The sequence below is a fragment of the Mauremys reevesii genome, linkage group 3 (genome assembly GCF_016161935.1).
Source record: "Mauremys reevesii isolate NIE-2019 linkage group 3, ASM1616193v1, whole genome shotgun sequence".
NCBI lineage: Eukaryota > Metazoa > Chordata > Testudines > Geoemydidae > Mauremys > Mauremys reevesii.
The window spans coordinates 45,806,471-45,830,730 of NC_052625.1; the positions used below are offsets into that span (position 1 = coordinate 45,806,471).

Below are 24,260 nucleotides of genomic sequence, written 5' to 3' on the forward strand. Positions count from 1 at the left end.
CTCACCTTGTCTGCCTGTGACTCCCCCAAGCCATGAGCACTTTCCACCTCTAGGAAGGTGAATAATGAGAAGCCGTCACACTCATCGGGGTGCCTAATAAGGGTTTCGGGGTCGGATTCCAACATATCCATCAACGGTCTAAAGGTGCTCGGGGTTAAAACAAAGTCCGAAGTTCTCATGGGGGTGGTAAAGGAGTCCACGTTTCCTCTCAGTAGCCTTTCCACAATTTCTAAAACACGTGTCCTTGGTAAGAGATGGCCTCCTCTGCCCGGAGCTGGGACTTATGGGGTAATGGTGCTGCTCTCTGATTGGCAGAGGGCATTGGGAGGAGTTCTTAGAGGGGTCACACGACCCACTTCCGAACAGGTCACCCCACCCCAGAACTCACTCTGACTGGTCAAATCTCCTCTGAGGGAGGTCCTATCAGGGTGAACCCCATCCTGATTGGTAGAGGGAAGTAGGCGGAGTTCTTAGAGGGGTCACATGACCCACATCCAGATGGGTCACTCCACTCCAGAACTTGCCTTGATTGGTCAAATCTCCTCTCGGGGTGGTCCCGAGTGGCTGAAACCCTTCCTGAGTGGTAGAGGATGGTCACGTGACACACCTTGCTTGCGGTCATGTGGCATCTTGACCCTGGGAGTAATACTCCCCGGAGCGGACTTCTTGTGACAGGTGGGTGGGGTTTAAGGGGTGAAGGGGCAGAGTTTAAGGGGTCAAGGGGTGCGGTTAGGGTTTGTTTCATGGTATACTACTCAGGTTTACTGTACCATACAGTTTTTGTCTTGTTCATTTTGATCAGGTAGTTTTTGTGTGCTCAAGGAACATCTGCCTTGGTGTGTGTGGAGATTCTCCCTTGAGTTCTCAGCAACAGCTTGTGTGTGTTGCTTCTTCATGCAAAGAGGAGATCTTGATTCCATAGGTTCAATAGCTGTTTCTGCTTGGCGCTGCTGAGTATCATCTACCTGCAATACAAACAAAAAAATTCTCATGCTTTAGCGGTATGGGAGAACCTTGTTAATTACCAGCAGGAAGTGAAAGACCCATTCCAAGCGACTGAATAATATGAATTAGCAGACACACGCTCAAAGCAAGAATCTTCAATGTTTATAGTTATCACTCTGAAAATACAACAGCGCTATGCAGAATGCTTTACAGCAACTACCTACTCCTCACCATGTTCAAGTTTAGAATGGACATTATCATCCATGCTTTACAAATCACAAGTCACATAATTTAACAAGGTATAGGCAAAGCTAAGGAGTAGTACACAGGAGTTCCTTGTCTAGTCTCTTCTTGCTCAATCACTAATCTGCAGAACTGTATTTTGAGATATGTAATTTAAGTTTAATTACTGATATTTCATAATGAATTTGTAAATGTCCTATAGTTTATTCTGTAAATATGATAGCACTTGAAAAAGTTGTTTAGTCCTGAAGCATTTATACTGGCCTGCTGAGGATATCTGGATAGCTCAGTGGTTTGAGCATTGGCCTGCTAAACCTAAGGTTGTGAGCTCAATCATTGAGGAGGCCACTTAGGGATCTGGGGCAAAAATTAGTCCTGCTAGTGAAGGCAGGGGGCTGGACTTGATGACCTTTCGAGGTCCCTTCCTCTTCTAGGAGACTGGTATATCTCCAATTATTACCTTACCTTATATCCTGTCCAGACGTATTATGAAATAGTCAGGAGAATGTCATGTCATTCTAAATGTTTAACATAATCTTCACAATATGTTTGTTGTGATGGTCAACACTAGCTTTGTAAAACTGCTGAAAAATTTCACAATGTGTACACCTTTGGGGTTATCTCAAATTCCAGTCCCCACCGCTATTACAATCGTCCTTGTCTCTCCTGCACTCCCCACCAAATTCTGACATGATTTTAGCATCAGTTAGCTAAAACTTCAGTAGTTATAAATGTGTGCTTCATGACAATTGAAATCCTGAATGACAAAGCTTCTGATAGTCTAGGTAATTGGCCCCAATTCTCATCCCACTGACACTGATGTGGGTCCTGTGTGCCAGGTGAGCATCAGGGCTTATCCTTCTAGTGCCAATACTTATCAAAATAAAAGCTGTTAAAATGTTGATGTCGAGTGGAAAAAGGGAAGACAGTCCTTACACTTCTGTCATTGTAATGGTAGCTTGAGAAATAGAAGGCTAAATCTAAAACTAAATGATTTTTACCACTGAAAGCAGAGAATGTGGAAGCATTCCTTGTTAGACCCAAGAGTTGTGGGGATAGTGTGCCACCTCTCTAATTGCTCCTTCACTCTAACAGTGTTTTTCTAGCAATGGGCAAAAATCTCAGATTGCAGACATGCAGTGACCAGTGTCTGGTTGAGGCTATCACAATACAAGCATTAAGACAAAGTTCAGTACCAGAACTTCTAAAGAAAGAAATCAATTTTCATTCCATTGTCCTCACTAATAAAAAGCAAAGGATAAAAATCAGATCAAGTTTGCATAAGGACTGAGAAAAGACTTCAGGGTCTGGCCCTAAAAATGAAAACTCTGGGAACAGAATAGCTCTTTAAACAGTTTGTTGAAGTATGATTGTTTTTGTAGAGATTGTTATTTAAAGAATAATCTTGTGTGTTGTTTAAATTGGCTAAGTTTGCTGTTGCATTGCTGTGAAAACAGAATTGTTACCAACATATATTACTGGCAAAGCTAATAGGACCATTTATTATTAAGGGTACCTGACTCCTCCCATTACAAGACCACCCTGTTTTCTGCTGCTTCTAACTTTACAAACTTTAATTGCTTGGGCTGAAATTTTCAGGGGTTGGGGACAGAGGCAGAATTTCAGCCAAAATGGTTAAGCTATTCCCAAGATCAAGGCTAGGGAAATCTACATTTTTCTCATATTAAAATATTCTGGCAACTTTTCTTTGAAAAACTCCATGTGTTGGGGCGGGGACTTGTAATTTGGCAGGGAGTGGCCTTTGTGCAGAGAATGTGCTTTTTGCCATCCCCACAAAAACCTGCCCACATTTGGCCAAATTATAAGCCTTTGAAAAAAACCACAGATACTCAGAGAGAATTCTTAGACCTGTAGCAGCTAAAATCTCTGAAGATTTCATCCTCGCTGAGTATACTTGAATCTCGCACAGCTCTTAGTGCTAACCAAACTGTGCATGAGCTATTCCCCCCAGAGTGACTGCACATGTGCCATTTCCTCACAGCTCCTGGATGTGAAAACACGGCACACTGTGCCATCCCCGCAGAGCAATTGATATGCTCCAGCCCAGGCCTCTAATGATCAAAGCCAGTGTTTCCCTGCAACGGTTCTTCCCAGCTGCTTTGGTCCAGGCACCAGAACTGAGAGCAGGAACTTTTCTCTTAATAAACTCCCAATGATCCCTCCAAGCTGCTGCACAAGCACGCTGGTGGAGGAAGATACTGGACTCAAATGCAGAGGGGACAAAAGACAAATGGAGGGGCGGGGGCGGGAGGGGCAGACTGGGACAAGGAGTATGCCAAGATTGGGACTGGAATGGGGGTGCGGGGAGGGGGCCAAGGCAGGGAGCTGGTAGGCAATGCTAGGACTGGAAAACTATGAGAGAAGGCTGAGGAAGGGGGAAAGGAATGTAGAGGAGACACTGAGAGAAGACACAGAGCTAAGAGGAGGAGGAGGAGGAGGAGGAGGAGGGAGTTTGCAGGGGGAATTTGCAGAGGACACTAAGAGACTTAGGCAGAGGAATTGACAGGCTAGTGAAGGGAGTGGGTGGTGTTCTGCTGGTGTTCTGGTGCCTGTTGGGGTTTGTTTTGCTGTAGGTGGTGGTGGTTTGCTTCAGTTTGTGTTTCCTGGACTTACAGGTTTTAGGTGGGAAGGCTATGACCGATACAGAGGCAGCAGTGAAAGACAGAATGAGGCTGACTGGATATGGAAGCTGCTGCATGTACATGATCCTGGAGGGGGTACCTGAAAAGAGTTTCGTCTGCCTGACGTGCCGACTGATAGAGCTGATGGAAGAAAAGGTCTGAGGACTGGAGTTGCAGGTGGAAACTCTGGTCGAGTTTAGAAGGGGATTCGAGCGGATGATGGAGCAAAGACATGAGGAGGCTGAAGGGAAAAGCTCAGTCTTGCAGATGGAAGCAGGACCAAAGAATTCTGAGGGGAGACTGCTGGGTGAAGAAAGTGGACAGTGGAAGCACGTGACTAAGAGAACCAGGCAGAGAAAAAGACGGGCCAGTGAAGGAGAAATAGAGCTCAGGAACAGGTTTGCAGAGTTGGAAAATGAAGAAGACGCTTAATGAAATTGAGGCTCAGGTGATCTTCAGTGGGATCCTGCCTGTTCCTAGAGAAGGGCAACAAAGGTATGAAAAGATTATGGCGATCAACAGATGGCTCAGGCAGTGGTGCTATGAGGAGGGCTTTGGGATGTATGGCCACTGAGAAGCATTCATGGACAGAGGACTGTTCTCTCGGGATGGACTTCACCTGAGTAAGGAGGGAAATAGACTTCTAGGATAGAGGCTGGCACAACTCATTAAGAGAGCTTTAAACTAGGAATTTGGGGAAGATGGTTGGGAGATGTCCAGGTAATCTCCAAAATTCCCATAAAAGGGTAATCTCCCTTCTTAGCATTGAGAGGGAAGAAAACAAAGTAAGAAAGGATACAGCCATGGGTCGGAGAATGGAAATAAGGAGGAAGGGTAGTGTAGATACCAGTCTAATAGGTGATACTGGGAGTAGAATGTCTGTGCCTAACCGGGTAAAGAATGTCAGTGAAGCCAAATGGCAAAAATTAAGATGTTTGTACACTAATGCGAGGAGCCTAGGTAATAAAATGGAGGAAGTAGAGCTACTGGTGCAGGAAGTGAAACCGGATATTATAGGGATAACAGAAACATGGTGGAATAGTAGTCATGACTGGAGTACAGGTATTGAAGGCTATGTGCTGTTTAGGAAAGACAGAAATTAAGGCAAAGGTGGTGGAGTAGCATTGTATATCAATGATGAGGTTAACTGTAAAGAAATAAGAAGTCATGGAATGGATAAGACAGAGTCTATGTGGGCAAAAATCACAATGGGAAAGAAAGCTACTAGAACCTCCCCTGAGGTGCTTGGGGCTAGCTAGAGACCGCCGGGAGCTGATTTGGATATGGATAGAGACCTTTTTCATGTTTTTAATGAAGTAAACATTAATGGGAATTGTGTGATTATGGGAGACTTTAACTTCCCAGATATAGACTGGAGGACAAGTGCTAGTAATAATAGTAGGGCTCAGATTTTTCTGGATGTGATAGCTGATGGATTCCTTTATCAAGTAGTTGAAGAACCAACAAGAGGGGATGCATTTTAGATTTGGTTTGGGTGAGTAGTGAGAACCTCATAGAAGAAATGATTGTAGGGGACAACCTTGGTTCGAGTGATCGTGAGCTAACTCAGTTCAAGCTAGATGGAAGGATAAACAAAAATAGATCTGGGACTAGGGTTTTTGATTTCAAAAGGGCTAACTTTAAAGAATGAAGGAAATTCATTAGGGAAGTGGATTGGACTGAAGAACTTGTGGATCTAAAGGTGGAGGAGGCCTGGAACTACTTCAAGTCAAAGTTGCAGAAACTATCAGAAGCCTGCATTCCAAGAAAGGGGAAAAAATTCATAGGCAGGAGTTGATGACCAAGCTGCATGAGCAAGCATCTCAGAGAGATGATTAAGAAAAAGCAGAAAGCCTACAAGGAGTGGAAGACGGGAATGATCAGCAAGGAAAGCTACCTTATTGAGGTCAGAACATGTAGGAATAACGTTAGAAAGGCAAAGGCCAAAAGCCATGTAGAGTTGGCCCTTGCAAAGGGAATTAAAACCAATAGTAAAAGGTTCAATAGCTGTATAAATAAGAAGAAAACAAAGACAGAAGAAGTGGGACCGCTAAACACTGAGGATGGAGTGGAGGTTAAGGATAATCTAGGCATGGCCCAATATCTAAACAAATACTTTGCCTCAGTCTTTAATGAGGCTAATGAGGAGCTTAGGGATAATGGTAGGATGACAAATGGGAATGAGGATATGGAGGTAGATATTACCACATCCGAGGTAGAAGCCAAACTCAAACACCTTAATGGGACTAAATTGGAAGGCCCAGATAATCTTCACCCAAGAATATTAAAGGAACTGTCACATGAAATTGCAAGCCCATTAGCAAGAATTTTTAATGAATCAGTAAACTCAGGGGTTCTACTGGACAACTGGAGAACTGCTAACATAGTTCCTATTTTTAAGAAAGGGAAAAAAAGTGATCCAAGTAACTATAGGCCTGTTAGTTTGACATCTGTAGTATGCAAGGTCTTGGAAAAAATTGTGAAGGAGAAAGTAGTTAAGGACATTGAGGTCAGTGGTAATTGGGACAAAATACGACATGGTTTTACAAAAGGTAGATCGTGCCAAACCAACCTGATCTCCTTCTTTGAGAAGGTAACAGATTTTTTAGACAAAGGAAAGGCAGTGGATCTAATTTACCTCGATTTCAGTAAGGCACTTGATACAGTTCCACAGGGGAAATTATTAGTTAAATTGGAAAAGATGGGGATCAAGATGAAAATTGAAAGGTGGATAAGGGACTGGTTAAAGGGGAGACTACAACAGGTCATACTGAAAGGTGAACTGTCAGGCTGGAAGGAGGTTACTAGTGGAGTTCCTCAGGGATCAGTTTTGGGACCAATCTTATTTAATCTTTTTATTACTGACCTTGGCACAAAAAGTGGGACTGTGCTAATAAAGATGGGAGGTATTGCTAACACAGAGAAGGACCGGGATATCACACAGGAAGATCTGGATGACCCTGTAAACTGGAGTAATAGTAACAGGATGAAATTTAACAGTGAAAAGTGCAAGGTCATGCATTTAGGGATTAAGAACAAGAATTTTGGTTATAAATTGGGGACGCATCATTCGGAAGTAACAGAGGAGGAGAAGGACCTTGGGGTATTGGTTGATCACAAGATGACTATGAGCCGCCAATGTGATCTGGCCATGAAAAAAGCTAATGCGGTTTTAGGATGCATCAGGCGAGATATTTCCAGTAAAGATAAGGAGGGTTAGTACCGTTATACAAGGCACTGGTGAGATCTCATCTGGAATATTTTGTGCAGTTCTGGTCTCCCATGTTTAAGAAGGATGAATTCAAACTAGAACAGGTACAGAGAAGGGCTACTAGGATGATCCAAGAAATGGAAAACCTATCTTATGTAAGGAGACTCAAAGAGCTTGGCTTGTTTAGCCTAATCAAAAGAAGGCTGAGGGGAGATCTGATTGCTCTTTATAAATATATCAGAAGGATAAATATCAGGGAGGGAGAGGAATTATTTAAGCTTCATACCAATGTGGACACAAGAACAAATGGATATAAACTGGACACTAGGACGTTTAGAGTTGAAATTAGACGAAGGTTTCTAACCATTAGAGGAGTGAAATTCTGGAACAGCCTTCCAAGGAGTAGCGGGGGCAAAAGACATATCTGGCTTCAAGACTAAGCTTGATAAGTTTATGGAGGGAACGGTATGATGGGATAGCCTAATTTTGGCAATTAATTTGGCAATTGACCTTTGATTATTAGCAGGTAAATATGCCCAGTGGTCTGTGATGTGATGTTAGATGGGGTGGGATCTGAGTTACTACAGAGAATTCTTTCCTGGGTGTCTGGCTTGTGAGTCTGGCCCACATGCTCAGGGTTTATTTGATTGCCATATTTGGGGTCGGGAAGGATTTTTCCTCCAGGGCAGATTGGCAGAGGCCCTGGAGGTTTTTCACCTTCCTCTGCAGCATGGGGCACGGGTCACTTGCTGGAGGATTCTCTCACCTGGAGGTCTTTAAACCACGATACGAGGACTTCAGTAACTCAAACACAGGTTAGGGGTTTGTTACAGGAGTGGGTGGGTGACATTCTGTGGCCTGCGTTGTGCAGGAGGTCAGACTAGATTATCAGAATGGCCCCTTCTGACCTTAAAGTCTATGAGTCTAAGAGAACTGGGGCTGGCTGAGCAGGGAGATTGGGCCAAGGAACCTTAATTCCAGCATATACGAATTTTTGAGTGCTTTTGCGTGTAATCCATATATGCACGCGCACCCCCCCCCTGCTCTAGGCATCCAGGCCTTTCAAGAAATAATCAAATATTTGGGATGAGCATTAAAGTGGGAAGATTGACCTCATTCCCATTTACCAAGTTAATGAGCACTTGGCATGAGATCACAGATTTGATCATACCAACAATTTTAAGTTTACCATTATGCCCAGATCTTTGTTATGTGCCAAGCTTTATTCATTTTATGTACATTGATGACCTTGTCTTCACTATATTCATGGCAGATATAAAGGAGGTATGAATAACATGGCATATCTTCAAACTCACTTGGAGAGATAAATACATTATGTGGATTTCACATGCCCTGCACATTCAGATACATTTTGATGATCAGTTACCTTTGGTGATTTGCTGCCACCAGCTGTCGGTTTAGAGATCTTGGCAAAATTAGCTGACCTGCCTTTTTGTAAACATTGGCCATATGGTGACAAATTTTGGCTTTGAGCAGCAAGACGGGGACTGGTCTTTAGGTTTAGCGCTGTTCTGCGCAAAACACAGGGGTTGGTTTTCCCAGTAGGAATATCAGCAAAGCCTGAAAAATAAACAACAGCCATTAACCACAGTTGATTAAATTACTTTATTGTTCCAATCAATCTGATCTTGCTCAATTCAAGATGGAGATGACAACGGGTAATAATTTAAGAAAGTAAAATGGCATTTACTCACTGAATAACATAGAATGGGGGAATTATTAGGACTATCTTGCATTCCTAGAATTTTATAGGTGAACTCAGGCAAGGGTGTGGATCTGTGCAACAGCAACTCTACTAAAATGGCAAAAAGAGTTTTCCCCAAGCAAATGTTCTCTTTTTCCTTTAAAGGGACACCATTAACTGGAAAATCATTTCCATCTGAAAAAGATGTCTCTTCTATTGTTCTACATAGAGCCGGCCAGAGGGAGACAATTCTGTTTTGCGACCCCTTTCGAGGTTTCAGAATTTGTTTTTATTCTAGATTGGAATGAAAACATAAGCCTTTCAAATGCTTTCATAAAATGAAATTGAATCAAAAAACATCAGGCTTTCAATTTGGGGGCCTTCCTCCCTGCTCAGCAAAAACTTTGTCCGAATCAATACATCTCCGTAATACATTTCGGCTTTGACAATGCAGCACATTTAAATGAAAAAACATTTAGCTAAAAATGTTTAAGCAAAAATTTCCCCCCTTCCTATCAACCAGAAGAAAAAGGTGTTTTATATTGGGAATGGCTGGGCCTAGAATCCCTCTCTTGCAACCTATACGAGGGCTGAATTTGGCCAATGATGTCCAAGATTTTACAATGCTTCCAAGTCACACCTATGACAACACGATTATTTAGATAAGCGTGCGTGCGCACTCTCCCCCCAGTGTGGACCGTTCTCCTCTAAAGAAGTAACAATTACCTTTTCTGACCACCTCCGGGAGTCCGTCTGGCTCATACTCTTGCTCGTTGTCCTGGGTCAGTGAATGTGCCATCTCATCAGCACCTGACCAAAGGAAAGAGTCATTACCTGTACAAATAACTTTAAGGAGACTCTGGAAAGATGCGTTTAGAATGCAATGATCTCAGTCATTCATTTGTTAATTAAGTACATAAGATGTGTGCTTGTGCAACCACAGTCAACTATACCAGAGCTTCAGAAGCTATACTGATTTATGAGGATCTGGCCCCTCATCTGAATCAAATGTAATAATGGAGGTTTTGAAAACATGTGTTCTAAATAAATGCATTAAGGTTAGAAACAGGATCATGATTAAGGCTATGTTTTAGTCATGGGTATTTTTAGTAAAAGTCATGGACAGGTCACGGGCAATAAACAAAAAGTCAGGGCCCCGTGACCCCTCCATGACTTTTACTGAAAATACCTGGGACTAAATCTTACCGCCTGGGAGAGGGGACGCTCCTGAAGACTGCTGGGGAGTGGAGAGAGAGAGCAGGGCAATGTTGGTGCTGGGGGGGAAGAGGTGGCTCAGAGCCCCACTACCACTAGTCCCAGACTGCTGCTCCAGGGACCATGCCTGGGGCTGACTGAGCAACGGCCAGCGCGGCTGGCTCCTGGGCTTCCCCAGCTGCTGGGATCCTGGGATCAGCTGCACCAGCACTGCAAAATTCACAGAGGTCACAGAAACCGTGACTTCCAGGAATGATTTGCAGCCTTACAATCATTCTAGTATAGCATTTCCTTCTTCAACTACCCCATACTTGGCTTGTGCTCCTTTAATAGAGCATTATGGTCAGCAATTTGTTTCGGCAACATTTCTTTTTCCTTCCCCAGCTGCTTACAGGATTGCATCCATGTCTTCAGTTTACTGTGAGCGAATCCATTTTGCTTCTTCTGTTGAACCTTCAGATTGTCTAGCTATAAAATAAAAAAAATTTTTAGTTGCTAATAGGAAAATTCATTCTTCTGTCTAAGCATTATACTCTCACTAATGGCATCTCACCTGCCATTAAAAGTTCAGTGCAACTAAAAATCCAAACAAAAGTTATAATATGAATTTGTACAGTAGAGTTCACTTAGTAATGTACAATTGAATTCTAGCAGCTTCTAATTCCAACAGAGAAACATTAAAGTCATGTTTATTGGAAAGCTACGTGTGTGTAGATTTCCTTGATAGAGAAATCATAATCTAAATATAATATTCAAAATAACCAAATGACAGAACCCAGCCGAAAAGCATGTGGTCCAGGCATGTTTGTCCACCTTATGTGCATTGGGGTGCCAAAATAAATGGATGGTAGATATCTGGCAGCCTTATAAAACGCACTTCAGGATAATGTAAATATCAAGCACAGTGCTCCATCAGCTGGGCATGGAGTGAGTACTGTAACTCAATGCCTGCTTGCCACAATACCGGCTCCACACTGTGCTACATGAGTGCTTTTTGATGTGTTTATTTCTGAAGCGAGAGCATAGAACTACAGTCCCTCATTCACCATAAATGGAAGTAGAAACAGATTGCAGACTAGAAAATGCAGAGGGAATTGATAAGAAAAAATTCACCTAGATGGACAGGTTTAAAAACTTTTCCCCTTCTGCTTGGCAGTAAACACCCAACCTATGCGTGTTACAAATAAAACTTCATATAGTCATTACCAGAATTTCTCTTTGCAGTGGCACATGGAATTGTTCACACGCCTATCTAAATTATTAGCAAGAATAGTGCTGTCATAAGAAGAATCACTTCATTAATAATTTAGATGGAAATTCTGCATACATCAGAACTGATATGCTCTCCCAAGTCGAGTGTGACATAATGAGGTAGAAGAAGCAGTTTAAAGACAATAGGGGCATGTCTGCCCTGGGAAGTTTCAGAAGATATTAATTAATGTGTTCATTAACACGATGTTACAACATGCAGTGTAGACACTGCCCTGTTATGTTTAATATCACATCAGTCAGTTACGGTCAACCTTAGGGGCAGAGTGAAAAGACATGTTTGAACACGGTCTCATTTTGAAGTAGAGACCCTGGCAAGTAAGGTATTGTTTCCTTTGCACCATAAGTGAAACTTTACCAGAACAATGAATGAAAGTTCCTGACTGAATTCTGCCTGGATACCAAAATGTATCAGTCAGGCTAAAAAAGTGTTTTTAATTTATAAGGAGGTGGGGGCGCACTCAGAGGCTTGCTATGTGAAAGGGGTCAACAGGACAAAAGTTTGAGAATCACTGGGCTAAAGGATAATCTCTGCTGAACTACACTTTCCTTTTGATATCCAGGCTGTCAAACTGTAGGCAGCTCAGGTACAGATGAAATAGGGGCCCATGCATCAAGAGATCTGTTTTTTCTGCTGGTATAGTGGAGATTCCTTAGCTATCAATCAATCATGTCCAAAAATTCCCAGAACTTCTGGCTAGTGAAGAACTAGAAGGATGATTTCAGCTCTTTCCTCTTCCCTTTATGGGAATTGTCTTGTAAAGCAGCGGATTCTTCTCGACATCTGACATTATTTCCATGGCCTCTGAGAGAAGTTCTGACCTCTGGTTACTCACTTATGTTGAAAGGGATATAAACATTCATATTTCAGAGCACAAGCTAACCTCTAACAGGAGATAGGAAGAAATTTCCCTTGTGGGTTAGTTATTCCATAACTGCCCTCTACAGGTTTCTTGAACCTTCCTCTGAAGCAACTGATACTGGCCACCGTCAGATGACATACAGGAGACTCAATGGACCACTAGTTTGAACCCATCTGTCCATTCCTATGTTTTTGTTCCAACACTACTGAATTCTGTAAAAGTAAACTAAAAGGAAGGGTACCCTGACATACTGAAAAACGGTACAGCACAAGGTGTGCGGTTCAGAAAGCTGGATGCTCTTTTTTTCTGAGTGACCCACCATAACCCTGGGGGCATCTTGTCTTCCAGGTATGCTCTTCACCAGGTGAGGTGTGTTCCTGTAGCAATCATACAAGGGCCAAAGTGAAAACTGGGTTGGCTTAAAGTATGTTCCTTGTACTTACCTGCCCCAAAAGAGACATTTGGACAGGATCTGAGAATGACGTGTCCACAAATGGAATTTCTGGAGACACATTGAGAAATCCCACTCAGAGGACATTACCAATGCATGGCATCAGCAAACCTGGTCACTGGGGAAAACTAGCTCCGGGGTGACTGCTGCCAGGATACAATTGATGAGATGAAGTTTTGGGTCTTTGTAAATCTTTACCATAGTGGTAAATTTAGAGTCCAGGCCATGCCTATTTTAACCTGGTTGAACAATGTCCTGCACTGGATTCAGAATATTCTGATTTTGAACTCCAGGGGGGTTGGAATCCTTTCTAGCAGCTGGCAAGTTGGGAATAGATCTGTTTCGCTGGTCAGGGCACAAACAGTGATGTTGTCTGTAAATGGACAGGGTTGTGCAACTTGAGACCTCAGCCTTGCTGTGATACTACCAGCCATTTAAACCTCTCAACACAGAGGATAGGTCAAAACGAAGAGTCTTGTATAGGAATTATAAACTCTTCACACACAAATGCTCATATTGTCTTTGTGATGCTGAAGATTTAATTGTTTGGGAAGAAAAAGATTTAGGTCTTCCATGTGAGCTTCTGCTTCATACTCTCCCCTCTGCATGCTAAAATAAATTTGTTAGTCTTTAAGGTGCCACAAGTACTCCTGTTCTTTTTGCGGATACAGACTAACACGGCTGCTACTCTGAAACCATTCCCTTCATGAATACCTTTGGTGTTGGCAGTGACCAATGGATTACTATGCCGGCTTTGACAAGGAGGGTTCAGGCTTCTGTTGTCTCAGCTACTAATTTCACTGCTTCCCCAAATAGCCTTGCACTTATGAAAGTGGATGCACGGGGTATGGATGGCCATGCCCTTCTGAAGGCATGGCCATGTCTCTCTCAGGTAGGACTACTGCTGCACTTAGGTTCCCAAACTTACACATATTCCTTATCTTTTATATAACATTTTAGTTTAACATCTAGATTTAACCGAAATGAATGGAATTCTTATGTGCCTCTCTTCTGGGCACACACTGGCTAAAGTGCTCTTTAATCCTTCAATGCTGAGCAAGCCTATGGAGAGGAGAGGAGACTCCAAACTCCTTTCCTTGGTAAAGCCTGAGTCCTTGACCTGATAAACAGACAGGGACAATTCCCACTCCATTGTGACCTAAAATTTGGTTCCCCTTCCTGCTTGGAAAGAGGGTCCCAGGCTGAAAAGCAGAGATGAACAAACTACATTACCCTGCCACCTGAGAATGGGCTTCACAGAAGTAACACATCTCTCTGCACACCCAGATATACTCGGGGGGGAGAGAAGGGAGGCAGTGAGTCTGATACAGAGCACTCCAGGAGACCCGTATATAGGAGAAAACCACAGCAAACACATCCTAAGGGTACGTCCAGACTACCCGCCCTATCGGCGTGTAGCGATCGATTTATCGGGGATTGATATATCGCGGCTCATCTAGACACGATATATCGATCCCTGAACGCGCTCCCCATCAATTCCAGAACTCCACCGGAGCGAGCGGCGGTAGCGGAGTCGACGGGGGAGCCGTGGACATCGATCCCGTGCCGTGAGGACAGAAGGTAAATAGATCTAAGATACTTCGACTTCAGCTACGCTATTCACGTAGCTGAAGTTGCGTATCTTAGATCGACGCTCCCCCCCACAGTGTAGACCAGCCCTAAGAGTGGGAAGGCAAGAGAAAAGATCTAAAGACTGATGTTTATACAACCTACTCATCAATTGTACGTATTACTTCCATACAAAGGGGACAATTCCTTTTGCCTTTTTGGGACCCAGCGCATACGGAGTTTCCAAGTATTATTCCTGAGCAGATTATGTGGGGTTCTCATCTCCTTGAGAATCCTCATGCTCCTGATCAAGCCTTCTCACAATGGAGTCAGGGCTTCAAATGGGTGTGTTTATGGACGCATGCATGGCACTAGTGCGCTGGTCCAACAAAGCCCCGTCCCCTCACAGAGCAAGGGTTGGTGGCTTGTAGCAGCAAGACATAGGTTACCATCTAAGCCCCCTAAAAAGCTGCCCACTGAACTACTTGGACTTAGCATGATCTTGCAGGGCTTTTCTAGCACTGCAATAGCGGTCAAAGGGAGTTACTGAGAGGTGCTGTGTTTGCAGATCCACTGAACTTACTTGAGCAAAGGGAAAGAGGAGCAAGAAGTTGAAATGAAATCAATATAGCAGAAAAATGAACAATAATTAATTAGAAAACAAAGTTGTTGGGAGAAACTGAACCGCCAATTTGTTCTGTTGGTGGACACACTTTCTGGTGGCCTGAGGTGAAGGGTGGAGCTTAGTCCGGGGGCCTTCAGCAACAACACTGGTCCACCTCCCAGTTCTACAGGGGAGAGGAATCACCTCTTTGTTACCAATGAGGAGAAAACCTGGGCCACAGAATAGACAAAACGTGAACATTTTATCATGTTTTCAGGTGTCCCGCTAAAGACCTCCTGTATCTTTGATAGCCAGAAGTTGATAAGATAACAGATTTAATCACATTTCCATGCTACTAATGGAGAAGTTATAGCAAATGTTATCTTAGAATAGAGAATAGATATTAAAAAGGACACAATTTAATATTTGGGCTCTTAAAAGCTAAATGCCTTATTAACTGTCAGCAAAGGATATTGATATTGCTCTTATCTGGCATTGATAACAGAGACTGAAAATAACATGGCTTTGTTAGTTTCCGTATTGTACCATTTCAACCAAGATATAGGACAAATCATTTTAAATAGTTTCCATTTTCCCTGTCATGAACTAAGTAACGTGCTACTGATTCATTCTTTCTTTTTATTACCTTGCTCAGTTGCTCATTTTCTTGAAGCGAGTTGTTAAGTTGCTCTTGAAGTTTCTTTTGCTCTGCCTTGATGTTTACTATTTCCTTTTTTAAACAAGCCAACTCGGCTGCAGATAGATTTTGGAGATGAGCGATCTCAGCTTGTTTAAGTTGCAACTCTGACTGCACTTTCTCAAGTTCCTCAGTCAAATCTTGATTTTTCCCCTCTAAATCCCGAATCTCAGCTTCTTTCTTTTCTAATTGTATTTCCTGAGACAAACTCTTCTCTATAGTAATAAAAAAAAATGTGCTTAATTTGTGAAAGCAAACTATGTCAAATATGCAATATTAGCTTTTATGGATAACACTATAAAATGGCAATATTGCCAATTTTCAATTTTTCACCTAGCAATACATTTTCTTAGTATTTCAGAATATAATTACTTATGTGTTCTAAAACTGCCTTTATACCCAAACCATGACATTGGATAGCTGAGACAATTTTAGCATTGCCAGAATTCAGTTTTGCAGAAAGAACATATTGCTAGTCAAATCGCTCTATGCTTCACAATTGTAACTGTTTCTACAGCCCATCCTCCCTGAGGTCCGATGGCTTGTACTCTGAAACTCATGGTTGACAGATAACAGTACCAATGGCTAGATAAAGAAAGTTGGTGCCCTATTTGTCCGTTTTCCTCTCTTCAAAATCCAGCATATATAAAAATGTTCAAGGTGTTTGATGAACTGATGTATGGAGTAAATTAAGAGACACGGGCAATACAAGAGATTTCCTGTATTGCAAAGAGAATTCTATTGAATAACACCAACTTACCATATGAAACAAGACTATGCATTCCCTTCCTACAGGACAAGGAAAATTCAATGTCTCCAAGACCCAGAACTTGGTGAGAAAGAGGAGCAGACAGAGGGGAAGGGAAATGATAGCAATCAACAGTTATTTGAAATATATCAACACCTAGGGTGGAGAAGGATTATTTAGGGTGGTGATTCAAAGGGGGGTGTGGCGGGCCGGTTGCCCGCTCTAGCCCTGAAGGGGTTGGAACAGCCCTGCAGAGGGCTGTGGCTGGGGAAAGCAGCAAGCCTGGGCTGATTGGGGAAGCAGCTGCAGCTGGGCCAGTCCCCAATCAGGCTACAGCTGGCCCTTATAAAAGGGCTGTGAGCCAGGCACTCAGTCAGTCTCCCTCTAGCTCTGAAGGGAGAGGGACCTGGCTGCTGGGGAAGCTAAGGGTACTAGAGTGAAGCAGGGCTAGGGAAAGGCCTGGAGAGCTCCAGACTGGCAACTCCCCAGGCCGCAGGGCCTTGTCCAAGTCCCACAGAGGTACTGAGTTGCAGGGAAAGGCAGCAGGTCCAAATCCCCCAGCCAATGATGAGTGGCCATTACAGACTGCAGTCAGCCTCAGTGAAAGGGGGCTAGATGGTACTGGCAGTAGCCACTGAGACAAGGTGGAGAATAGGGGGTGGGGATTCCCTGGGGTGGGGAGACCCAGATAGTGGATTTCTGCTGGGAGCAGGAGCCTGACGGGGAGGGCACCGGGGTCTGGGAGGGACATGGGGGCCAGTGAGGAGAGGGATAGTGACCAGCAGAGGATGCTCCAGCTAGAAATGAGCTCAGTCCCTGGATGACCAGAAGGAGGCACCGCAGGGGTGAGAGGATCATCAGAGACTTGTTAGAGAGGAAGAACTGTCCGGGGGTTAAGGGTGACAGCCTAGGACTCTGAGCACCCACATTCAGTTATGTTTCAATTAAGACAAGGTATTGTTGGTTGCAGTGCACAGCTACAGCACAAACATCTTCTGACTTATTTTTTGTTCATAATTATTCCTTTCAGAAAATGGAGATAATGCTACCATTTGACACCTTAAGAACCACAGCTAGAAGATAGCGAAAGCAAGAAAATGGACTTAGAAGGCGTTATATTTTATTAGCTAGCCGAAAGTGCTGCCACTTGCCAAGAATAAGATCAAAACACAAAGCACTTCTTTGGATGGCCTCATGGATTGGAGAGTGCAAAATACTGATTAAAATGGGAGCAGGACTGGGTCCATACATTTAATTTTGAAATCTCATTAAGTAAGGTTAGACTTCTACAGGGATAAGTGGGAGCAGTCTCCTTCTTTACAATGGCTATTTAGCAGAATTACCTGTTCTCTTAAACCTCAAGCTGCAAATTGCATTTTCCCAACCAAATAGACAAATGTAGGGAAAAGTCAAATTAGGGCTCGGCAGGTAACATTTCATCACGTTTAAGCTTGATGGCATCCATACACAAGCTAAAAGGATAATAGTTTGAGGTATATTTGTTTGCTTGGGATTTTAAAACACAGGAGCACATTGTAGTATTTAATATGCTGACCATATAGTTCTCTTTGGGACATATTTATTCCTCATTTTAAATTGCTTTAAAACCATATAATTTTATGAGTTAGTACTATATATTTGTATAAAGAAGTTCCATCTCAGTTTGGAAAGAGAATTATGTGTATTAGCTGAAAGTTAATTTAACTATATTACACAATGGGAACTTTTTTCTTGGGTATTCTTCAAATCACCATTGATAATGAGGTTTAAAGAACCTCCACACTGAAGTAATAGTTTGTAACAGGATTTAAATAGGTAGAAATGTGTATCTCACTTTTCATCTCTTCTGCATAATTCTGGGTCTCCTTCAGAAACTGTTTAGCTGTTTTCAGTTCTTCTTGCAGCTGATGGATTTCTTCAGATTTTTGATCACACTGGCAGCGAAGAAGGTTTTTTTCCTCCATTTCCTACAACAAAACATTAGTTACAAAACAGTTGATTAAGTCAATAAACTGAGAGTAGTGTGATGTGGAATACTACCCATCTGAGTCCCATGAAGACTCTGGAAACATATACATGAGTTAGGAACACAAACGGCACTCTTGGCAGTCCTCAGAGGGCAGACAATCCTTTTGGGACGTCTCCCAGCTGGCACAGATCACAGCAGTACTTAGGTGGCTCAGGATATGGAACCAGGGAGCTGCAACCAGTTCTCTGGTGCCTGCCTATAGCAGATCTTGACACAGGATAGAATCCAGCCCACAAAAACTGAGCGTCAGTGAAGTTAAGTGACTTGCCCAAAGCCACAGAGGGGAGTCAGTATCAGAACACAGGAGAACTTTCCAGTTCTAGCTCCTGTTCTCAGACCACCCATCTCTCAGTGTGGATGAGTCAAATATATGAAGTTGCTCTTGGTAGCAAGATAGCATTAGATGTAAAGTATTATTAGTCAGTAATACCTGGGGGCTCGGGATAGTACATTTTCTAAGCATCTTTTTTTCCAAATATTTTAAGAAAAGTTAAAATACCCCATACAACTATGTCCTACCTGGGAACTGAAATAAAAGTTATTTTTAAGAAACTAACTCCTTCCACCCATCTGTTCCTGCATTGCTGGGTAACAGATGGCATGGCACTGGTGGGACTCTACTGGAAGCAAGCCATCATTTCTTCATCTACTTACTACGAGCAGATGGGCACCAGTGCGCAGAAGCCAAATTCAAGAAAAGGGAGGGTCTGGATGGAAAACAAATTAAAACCTTGCCGACACAGCAAGTCTGTATTCTCAGCTATTTAAACAAGTCACCCAAAGAACATAACTAAAACCGTTGATGCTTCTAGTTATTTTCCTTTTGTCTCACAACCTCCTAGTCCAAACTGTCCAACTGCTATACCGTAACAAACACACACACACACACACACACACACACACACACTCTATCAATCATTCTAAAAGACACAGGTGTCAAGAGACAACATTTTCAGACAATGCTGATGTATGACAAATGTTTCAAAGCTGTATGAATTCTCAGCTTCCTGTGTTCAAAATATCAACAAAATTCAAGGGGTTTAAATGGCTGAAACGCCCAGCCCTCTTGCTGTGACTCAGCACAAGTGGCTCTGATTAAGAAGCATTCAACAAAAAGCTGGAACCAACAACCTAACATAGCTGCAAAAAAAAATCCCATGCTCTGATGCAGGACGTTCACAAAACCATTTACAAGAAATGCATTCTCCTACCTTAATCTGGTAAGGCTACATCCCATCATTTGTATTTACAATTTGGCCTCAATCACATAGGCCATCATTAACTCTTGCTTGAATCATCGCAATCCAATGTATTTAGACTTGAATGCTTCTGCCCTGCAAAATCTGCAAGAGTTACAGAACACAGCAGCACACCTCCTCAGTAATACAGGTTCACTTGAGTACATCAGTCCTATGTTTCACTCACTCCGCTGATTCCCCAACAGAACACTGAATCAAATCTCGGTCTTTATTTTCAAAGCTGTAAAGGAAATGGGCCCAATATACCATCTTACTCTCGCAGACTTCAGTAGCTGTGTTCCTCAGGAACAACTGTCTACACATCAGAAGTAAAACTAGCAGATGCAGCAGACAGGGCTTTTTCAGGAGCTGGCCCAATACTATGAAATTCACTCCTGCAAAAACTTAGAATGACAACTAACATCACCATTTTTCGTATTTACACTCCCCGCGCCCGCTCCCCCCCTCCACACTTTGCCCTCTGGGACAGTGGTTTTCAACCTCTTTTCCATTTGCAGACCCTAGAAAATTTCAAATGGAGGTGCAGACCTCTTTGGAAATCTTAGATATAGTCTGTGGACTCCCACAGGCCACGGCTTGAAAACCACTGTTCCGTTGTAACGACAACCTTTCGAGAACCCCTTAGACAGTCTGCAAACTCCCAGAGGTCTGTGCACCACAGGTTGAAAACTGCTCTGGGGGATATGGGAGAAATAGAAACCTCAAATAACAGATGCTAGTCACCTTAATTATTCTTAACTCTGGAAAGCATTCAGATACAACAGCAATTGGCACAATAGAAGAACTTAAAAAAACCCAGTCGCTGATGTTGCTTCTACGACTATTCTGAGTTCTCTTCCCTTTCATTTTCCTTCTAACGCCAAATTAAAGGAAAAATCTTTTAATCTACAATCAAGGTTTTTTAAAAATCAAAAGTTACAGCCAGATGCTTTTTGTGTAAATTGGAATAACTTTACTGATTTCAATGGAGCTATGCTGATATATGCCAGAGCAGGATCTGGCTTCATAGTTAGAATTTTGTTGATAATGCTAGTCTATAGTCCTTGAAAAAGTTAAAATGTACAAATCATTTGGGGGATTTTCTCTTGCTTTAAATTGATTGTATGACCAAAAAAGTACCCATTCCTCCATGAAATCTTAGAATTAGGCAAAACACACTTATACTTAGGAAGCAGCTACTGATTCTAGAAGTTCCAAATGAACTCAGATATTTAATATATTCTATTTTTTAGGACTAAACAAAGAGTCTCTTGAACCATACTACATAATTAGATTAAACAAATAATTCCATATGAACTGTAACCCTATCTGTAGTATGCTGGTGCAAAATCATTTTTTTAAACTCTGACCATACAACCAATTTTTGGCCTGGGGTCAGTCCACATGGAATCAATTGCAAAAACTACAAGATCGGGGCCTTATCTATTATCACAGCTATAGGTCTTGTGACAGGGTCGGGCCAGAGGGCTACAGGAGAGTGATCCTATTGGGATGCAGGAAGTGGGGAGCCCACTGCTAAAAGATCCCCCCAGCCTTAAGGGGGGGGGATCAACAAGACCTGGAAACCAAGTGGTTTCAGGGGACAACTAATGAAATAACAGGGACAGACATGACCAGATGGGGACACCGAGCAGAGAACCCCGGACAGCGCCCACTGCTCCTCGAAGGCATGAAGGGAGTCAGTGGACGCCTCCCAGAGGATTTCTGCCCGGTTGCGTGAATGGATGGAGGACGGGAAAGAGGCCCCACAGTTACAGGAGACTCCATCGGCCAACCTCCTCTCCCTGGTTTTATAGATGGCCATTTTAGCCAGGGCCAGGAGGAGGTTGACCAGGAGGTCCCATGACTTTGTGAGGCCACCGATAAGCAGTGCATAAATAAGGAAATGAGGGGGAAAGTGCAGCCAGAAATGCAACAGGATATCTGTGAGGAGACAGAATAGAGGCTGCAGCTTGGCGTACTCCAGGTAAACGTGCACCAGAGTCTCCCTCACGCAGCAGAAAGGGCAGGTGTCCAGGATGGGGGTGAACTGCACCAATTACACGCTCGTGCTCAGACCCCTGTGAAGAAGCGACCAACTGACATCCCCGGCGGGCCTTGGGAGCAGGGTGGAATATAGGCTGGCCCACCGGGGCTCCTCACCCTCTAGAGGTGGCAGGAGGTCCCTCCACTTTGTGTCAGGGTGGGACGCAAAGGTGAGGAAGTGCAGAGTGTGGAGCACGAGCGCGTATAGATGTTTCCTTGGCGTGGTCTGGAAATGAACCAGCTTTAAGTCGTGCAGATGGCTTATGGTGAAGGGGCAGGGAGGCCAGTTGGGTCCATGGGGCAGGGGCCCGCTACAGGAGAATGAGAGAAGGCAAATATATTAGCCCCCGATTAAGCAGGTCCCTTTTCCCTGGGTAAGAAAAATCAGGAATTTGCTGAAACCAATGAAGGCAGGCATGGCTAATTAGGACACCTGGTTTAAAAAGGACCTCACTTCAGTCAGTGAAGGGTGCGCAAGGTGCTGAGAGTGAGAGGGCCTGCGGCTGGAGAACTGAGGAGTACAAACGCTATCTGGCATCACGAGGAAGGTCCTGTAGTGAGGATAAAGAAGATGTTGGGAGGAGGCTATGGGGAAGTAGCCCAGGGAGTTGTAGCTGTCACACAGGTGTTACACGTAACACTGTAGACAGCTGCGATCCACAGGGCCCTGGGCTGAAACCCAGAGTAGAGGGAGGGCCTGGGTTCCTCATTCCTCCCTCCTACTGGATATAAGAGGAGTTGACTTGGACTGTGGGTCCCACCAGAGGCGAAGATCCCTGGCCTGTCTCCCTGGCCCACTAGGTGGGTCAGCAGAGACTGTGGGGATTGTTCTCCTTCCTTTTCCCCATGCTGGCAAGTGATGTGGTTAGCGGAGTGAATGGCAGGTTTGAGCCAGAAAACTGGCCAAACTGAGGGCTGCCCTGAATATCTGAGGTGAGCAAATCTGCCAATAAGTGCAGGACCCACCAAGGCAGAGGAGGAACTTTGTCACAGTCTTTTAAGATGCTCCAAAAAAGGACAGCCAGAATAAGACAGTATCAAAACACAACTTCTGGTGGAAATACACTATTCTCCAACACAGAGCTTGCAGAGTTCCCCTGGGAGTCAGTAAGGCATAAATGGCACCAGTTCTTACTGATTTCCAGTTTAAATTATTAATTATTCCAGTTCCTTTGACTGGTTTGCTAGTAAAGCCTGTTCTGCTCTGCACAGCTTCTGTGTTAAGCTCACTGGAGTCCTTTTCCAAACGGTGTTTCACTGCTAATGCCTATGAGGAAAAACACATCACATTTTATTTGTAGTCATATTTAATCTATTTTAAAAAATTAAAAATTCCTGATGTCCCTTTAAATGATGAGCTCCAGAGATACCTTAGAAAACAAAGCCAAAAGAATAAGCTACGTTCTGCTTCCTCCTACAGAAAGAGAAGTTTGGAGTAACTGTTGACTTCTGTGTTGTATAACTAAGAGCAGAATTTGGCCCTAAACCTTGAAACTCAGCATGATGGCTTTAAAAAAGTGCAATTAAAAATAGCCCAAATATCTGAAAAATCCATCCTCCTTTCACTGTCCAGTCCTGGGTTCTAGATTCTGTATCATACCAAAACCAGAACAAGTTAAGGTAACACAAATCTTTAACTCAAGACTGGGCAAGGTTATGAAAAATATTTTCAGGCACATTTTCAAGTATATAGTTGTAATGTATAAATATATTCATAATTTAAGCAATAGTCATAGTACAGTCTGGTAATCATTGGGAATCCTAACCAGTGCTTTCTTTTAAGCTCAATCATAAGGGCAGCAGATTTAACACTTGCTCTCCATTTTTTTTAACATAACATATTTTGTCAAAGCGAGCACCTATTGGGTTTAGAAGATCCTTCCCCATTCCCACTCAGTCCTCAGCTGCTCATTTGAGAGGTAACATTTAGGTGTTGGACTGACGATCAGCTATCACCAAATATGCCATTGAACAGCCAACAAACAGAAAGGATCAATACCAAACTAGACTCAATTCGGTACAATCCAAATACCAAGAGATTGACAAATTACTCTACCTTTTCCACTTACTATATACTCAAGGAATAGGTTACATGTTGTGAAAAACCAGTATTTGTACATCTTAATTCCCCATATTTATGGACCAACAAAGACATTCAGCTTGCACCTCTGTCTCCATAACCACATTCTTCAGGGGCAAGGGAAATTAGTGTCGTGCTATCCTCTATCTTAAATTTATCACCTGACTTTATATCGCAAGGATAGGCAACTTATGGCATGCGTGCCACAGACGGCACACGAGCTGATTTTCAGTGGCACTCACACTGCCTGGGTCCTGGCCACTGGTCCAGAGGCCTCTGCATTTTAATTTAATTTTAAATGAAGCTTCTTAAACATTTTAAAAATCTTTTTTACTTTACATACACCAATAGTTTAGTTACATATTATAGACTTATAGAAAGAGACCTTCTAAAAACGTTAAATTGTATTACTGGCACGCGAAACCTTAAATTAGAGTGAATAAATGAAGACTCGGCACACCACTTCTGAAAGGTTGCCGACCCCTGTTATGTCGCTATCTAAACCAGGAAGTTAACAAGATCATAACTGTACCACCACCAAATTCTAACTGGTTTTCAACCTTTTTAATCTGTTTTATATCAGTCATAATAACTCCATAGTACTCCAAATTAAAAAGGAAGTAAAAAATGAGAATGAAATAACCTAGTTCCATTCTAGAAAGGAGTAGGCTTTTCTGGATAAAAACCTATAGACGTCCAAGTTTG

At 43.0% G+C, this 24,260-nt stretch overlaps 1 protein-coding gene across 7 annotated transcripts in view; it reads right to left on the reverse strand.

The window, feature by feature from the left end:
* Positions 1-530: 530 nt before the first annotated feature.
* The window catches only part of LOC120401235 (centromere protein F-like), a 181,117-nt gene continuing 157,387 nt past the window's right edge, over positions 531-24,260 (reverse strand). For all 7 annotated transcript variants that reach the window (XM_039530936.1, XM_039530938.1, XM_039530932.1 and 4 more), the window contains exons 4-9: positions 17,997-18,129; positions 15,364-15,629; positions 10,354-10,429; positions 9,473-9,556; positions 8,429-8,622; positions 531-965 (exon numbers count right to left, since the gene is read on the reverse strand). In XM_039530936.1, the coding sequence (XP_039386870.1) occupies positions 762-965; positions 8,429-8,622; positions 9,473-9,556; positions 10,354-10,429; positions 15,364-15,629; positions 17,997-18,129 (957 nt within the window). In that variant the 3' untranslated portion in view covers positions 531-761. The remainder of the gene's footprint in view (positions 966-8,428; positions 8,623-9,472; positions 9,557-10,353; positions 10,430-15,363; positions 15,630-17,996; positions 18,130-24,260) is intronic.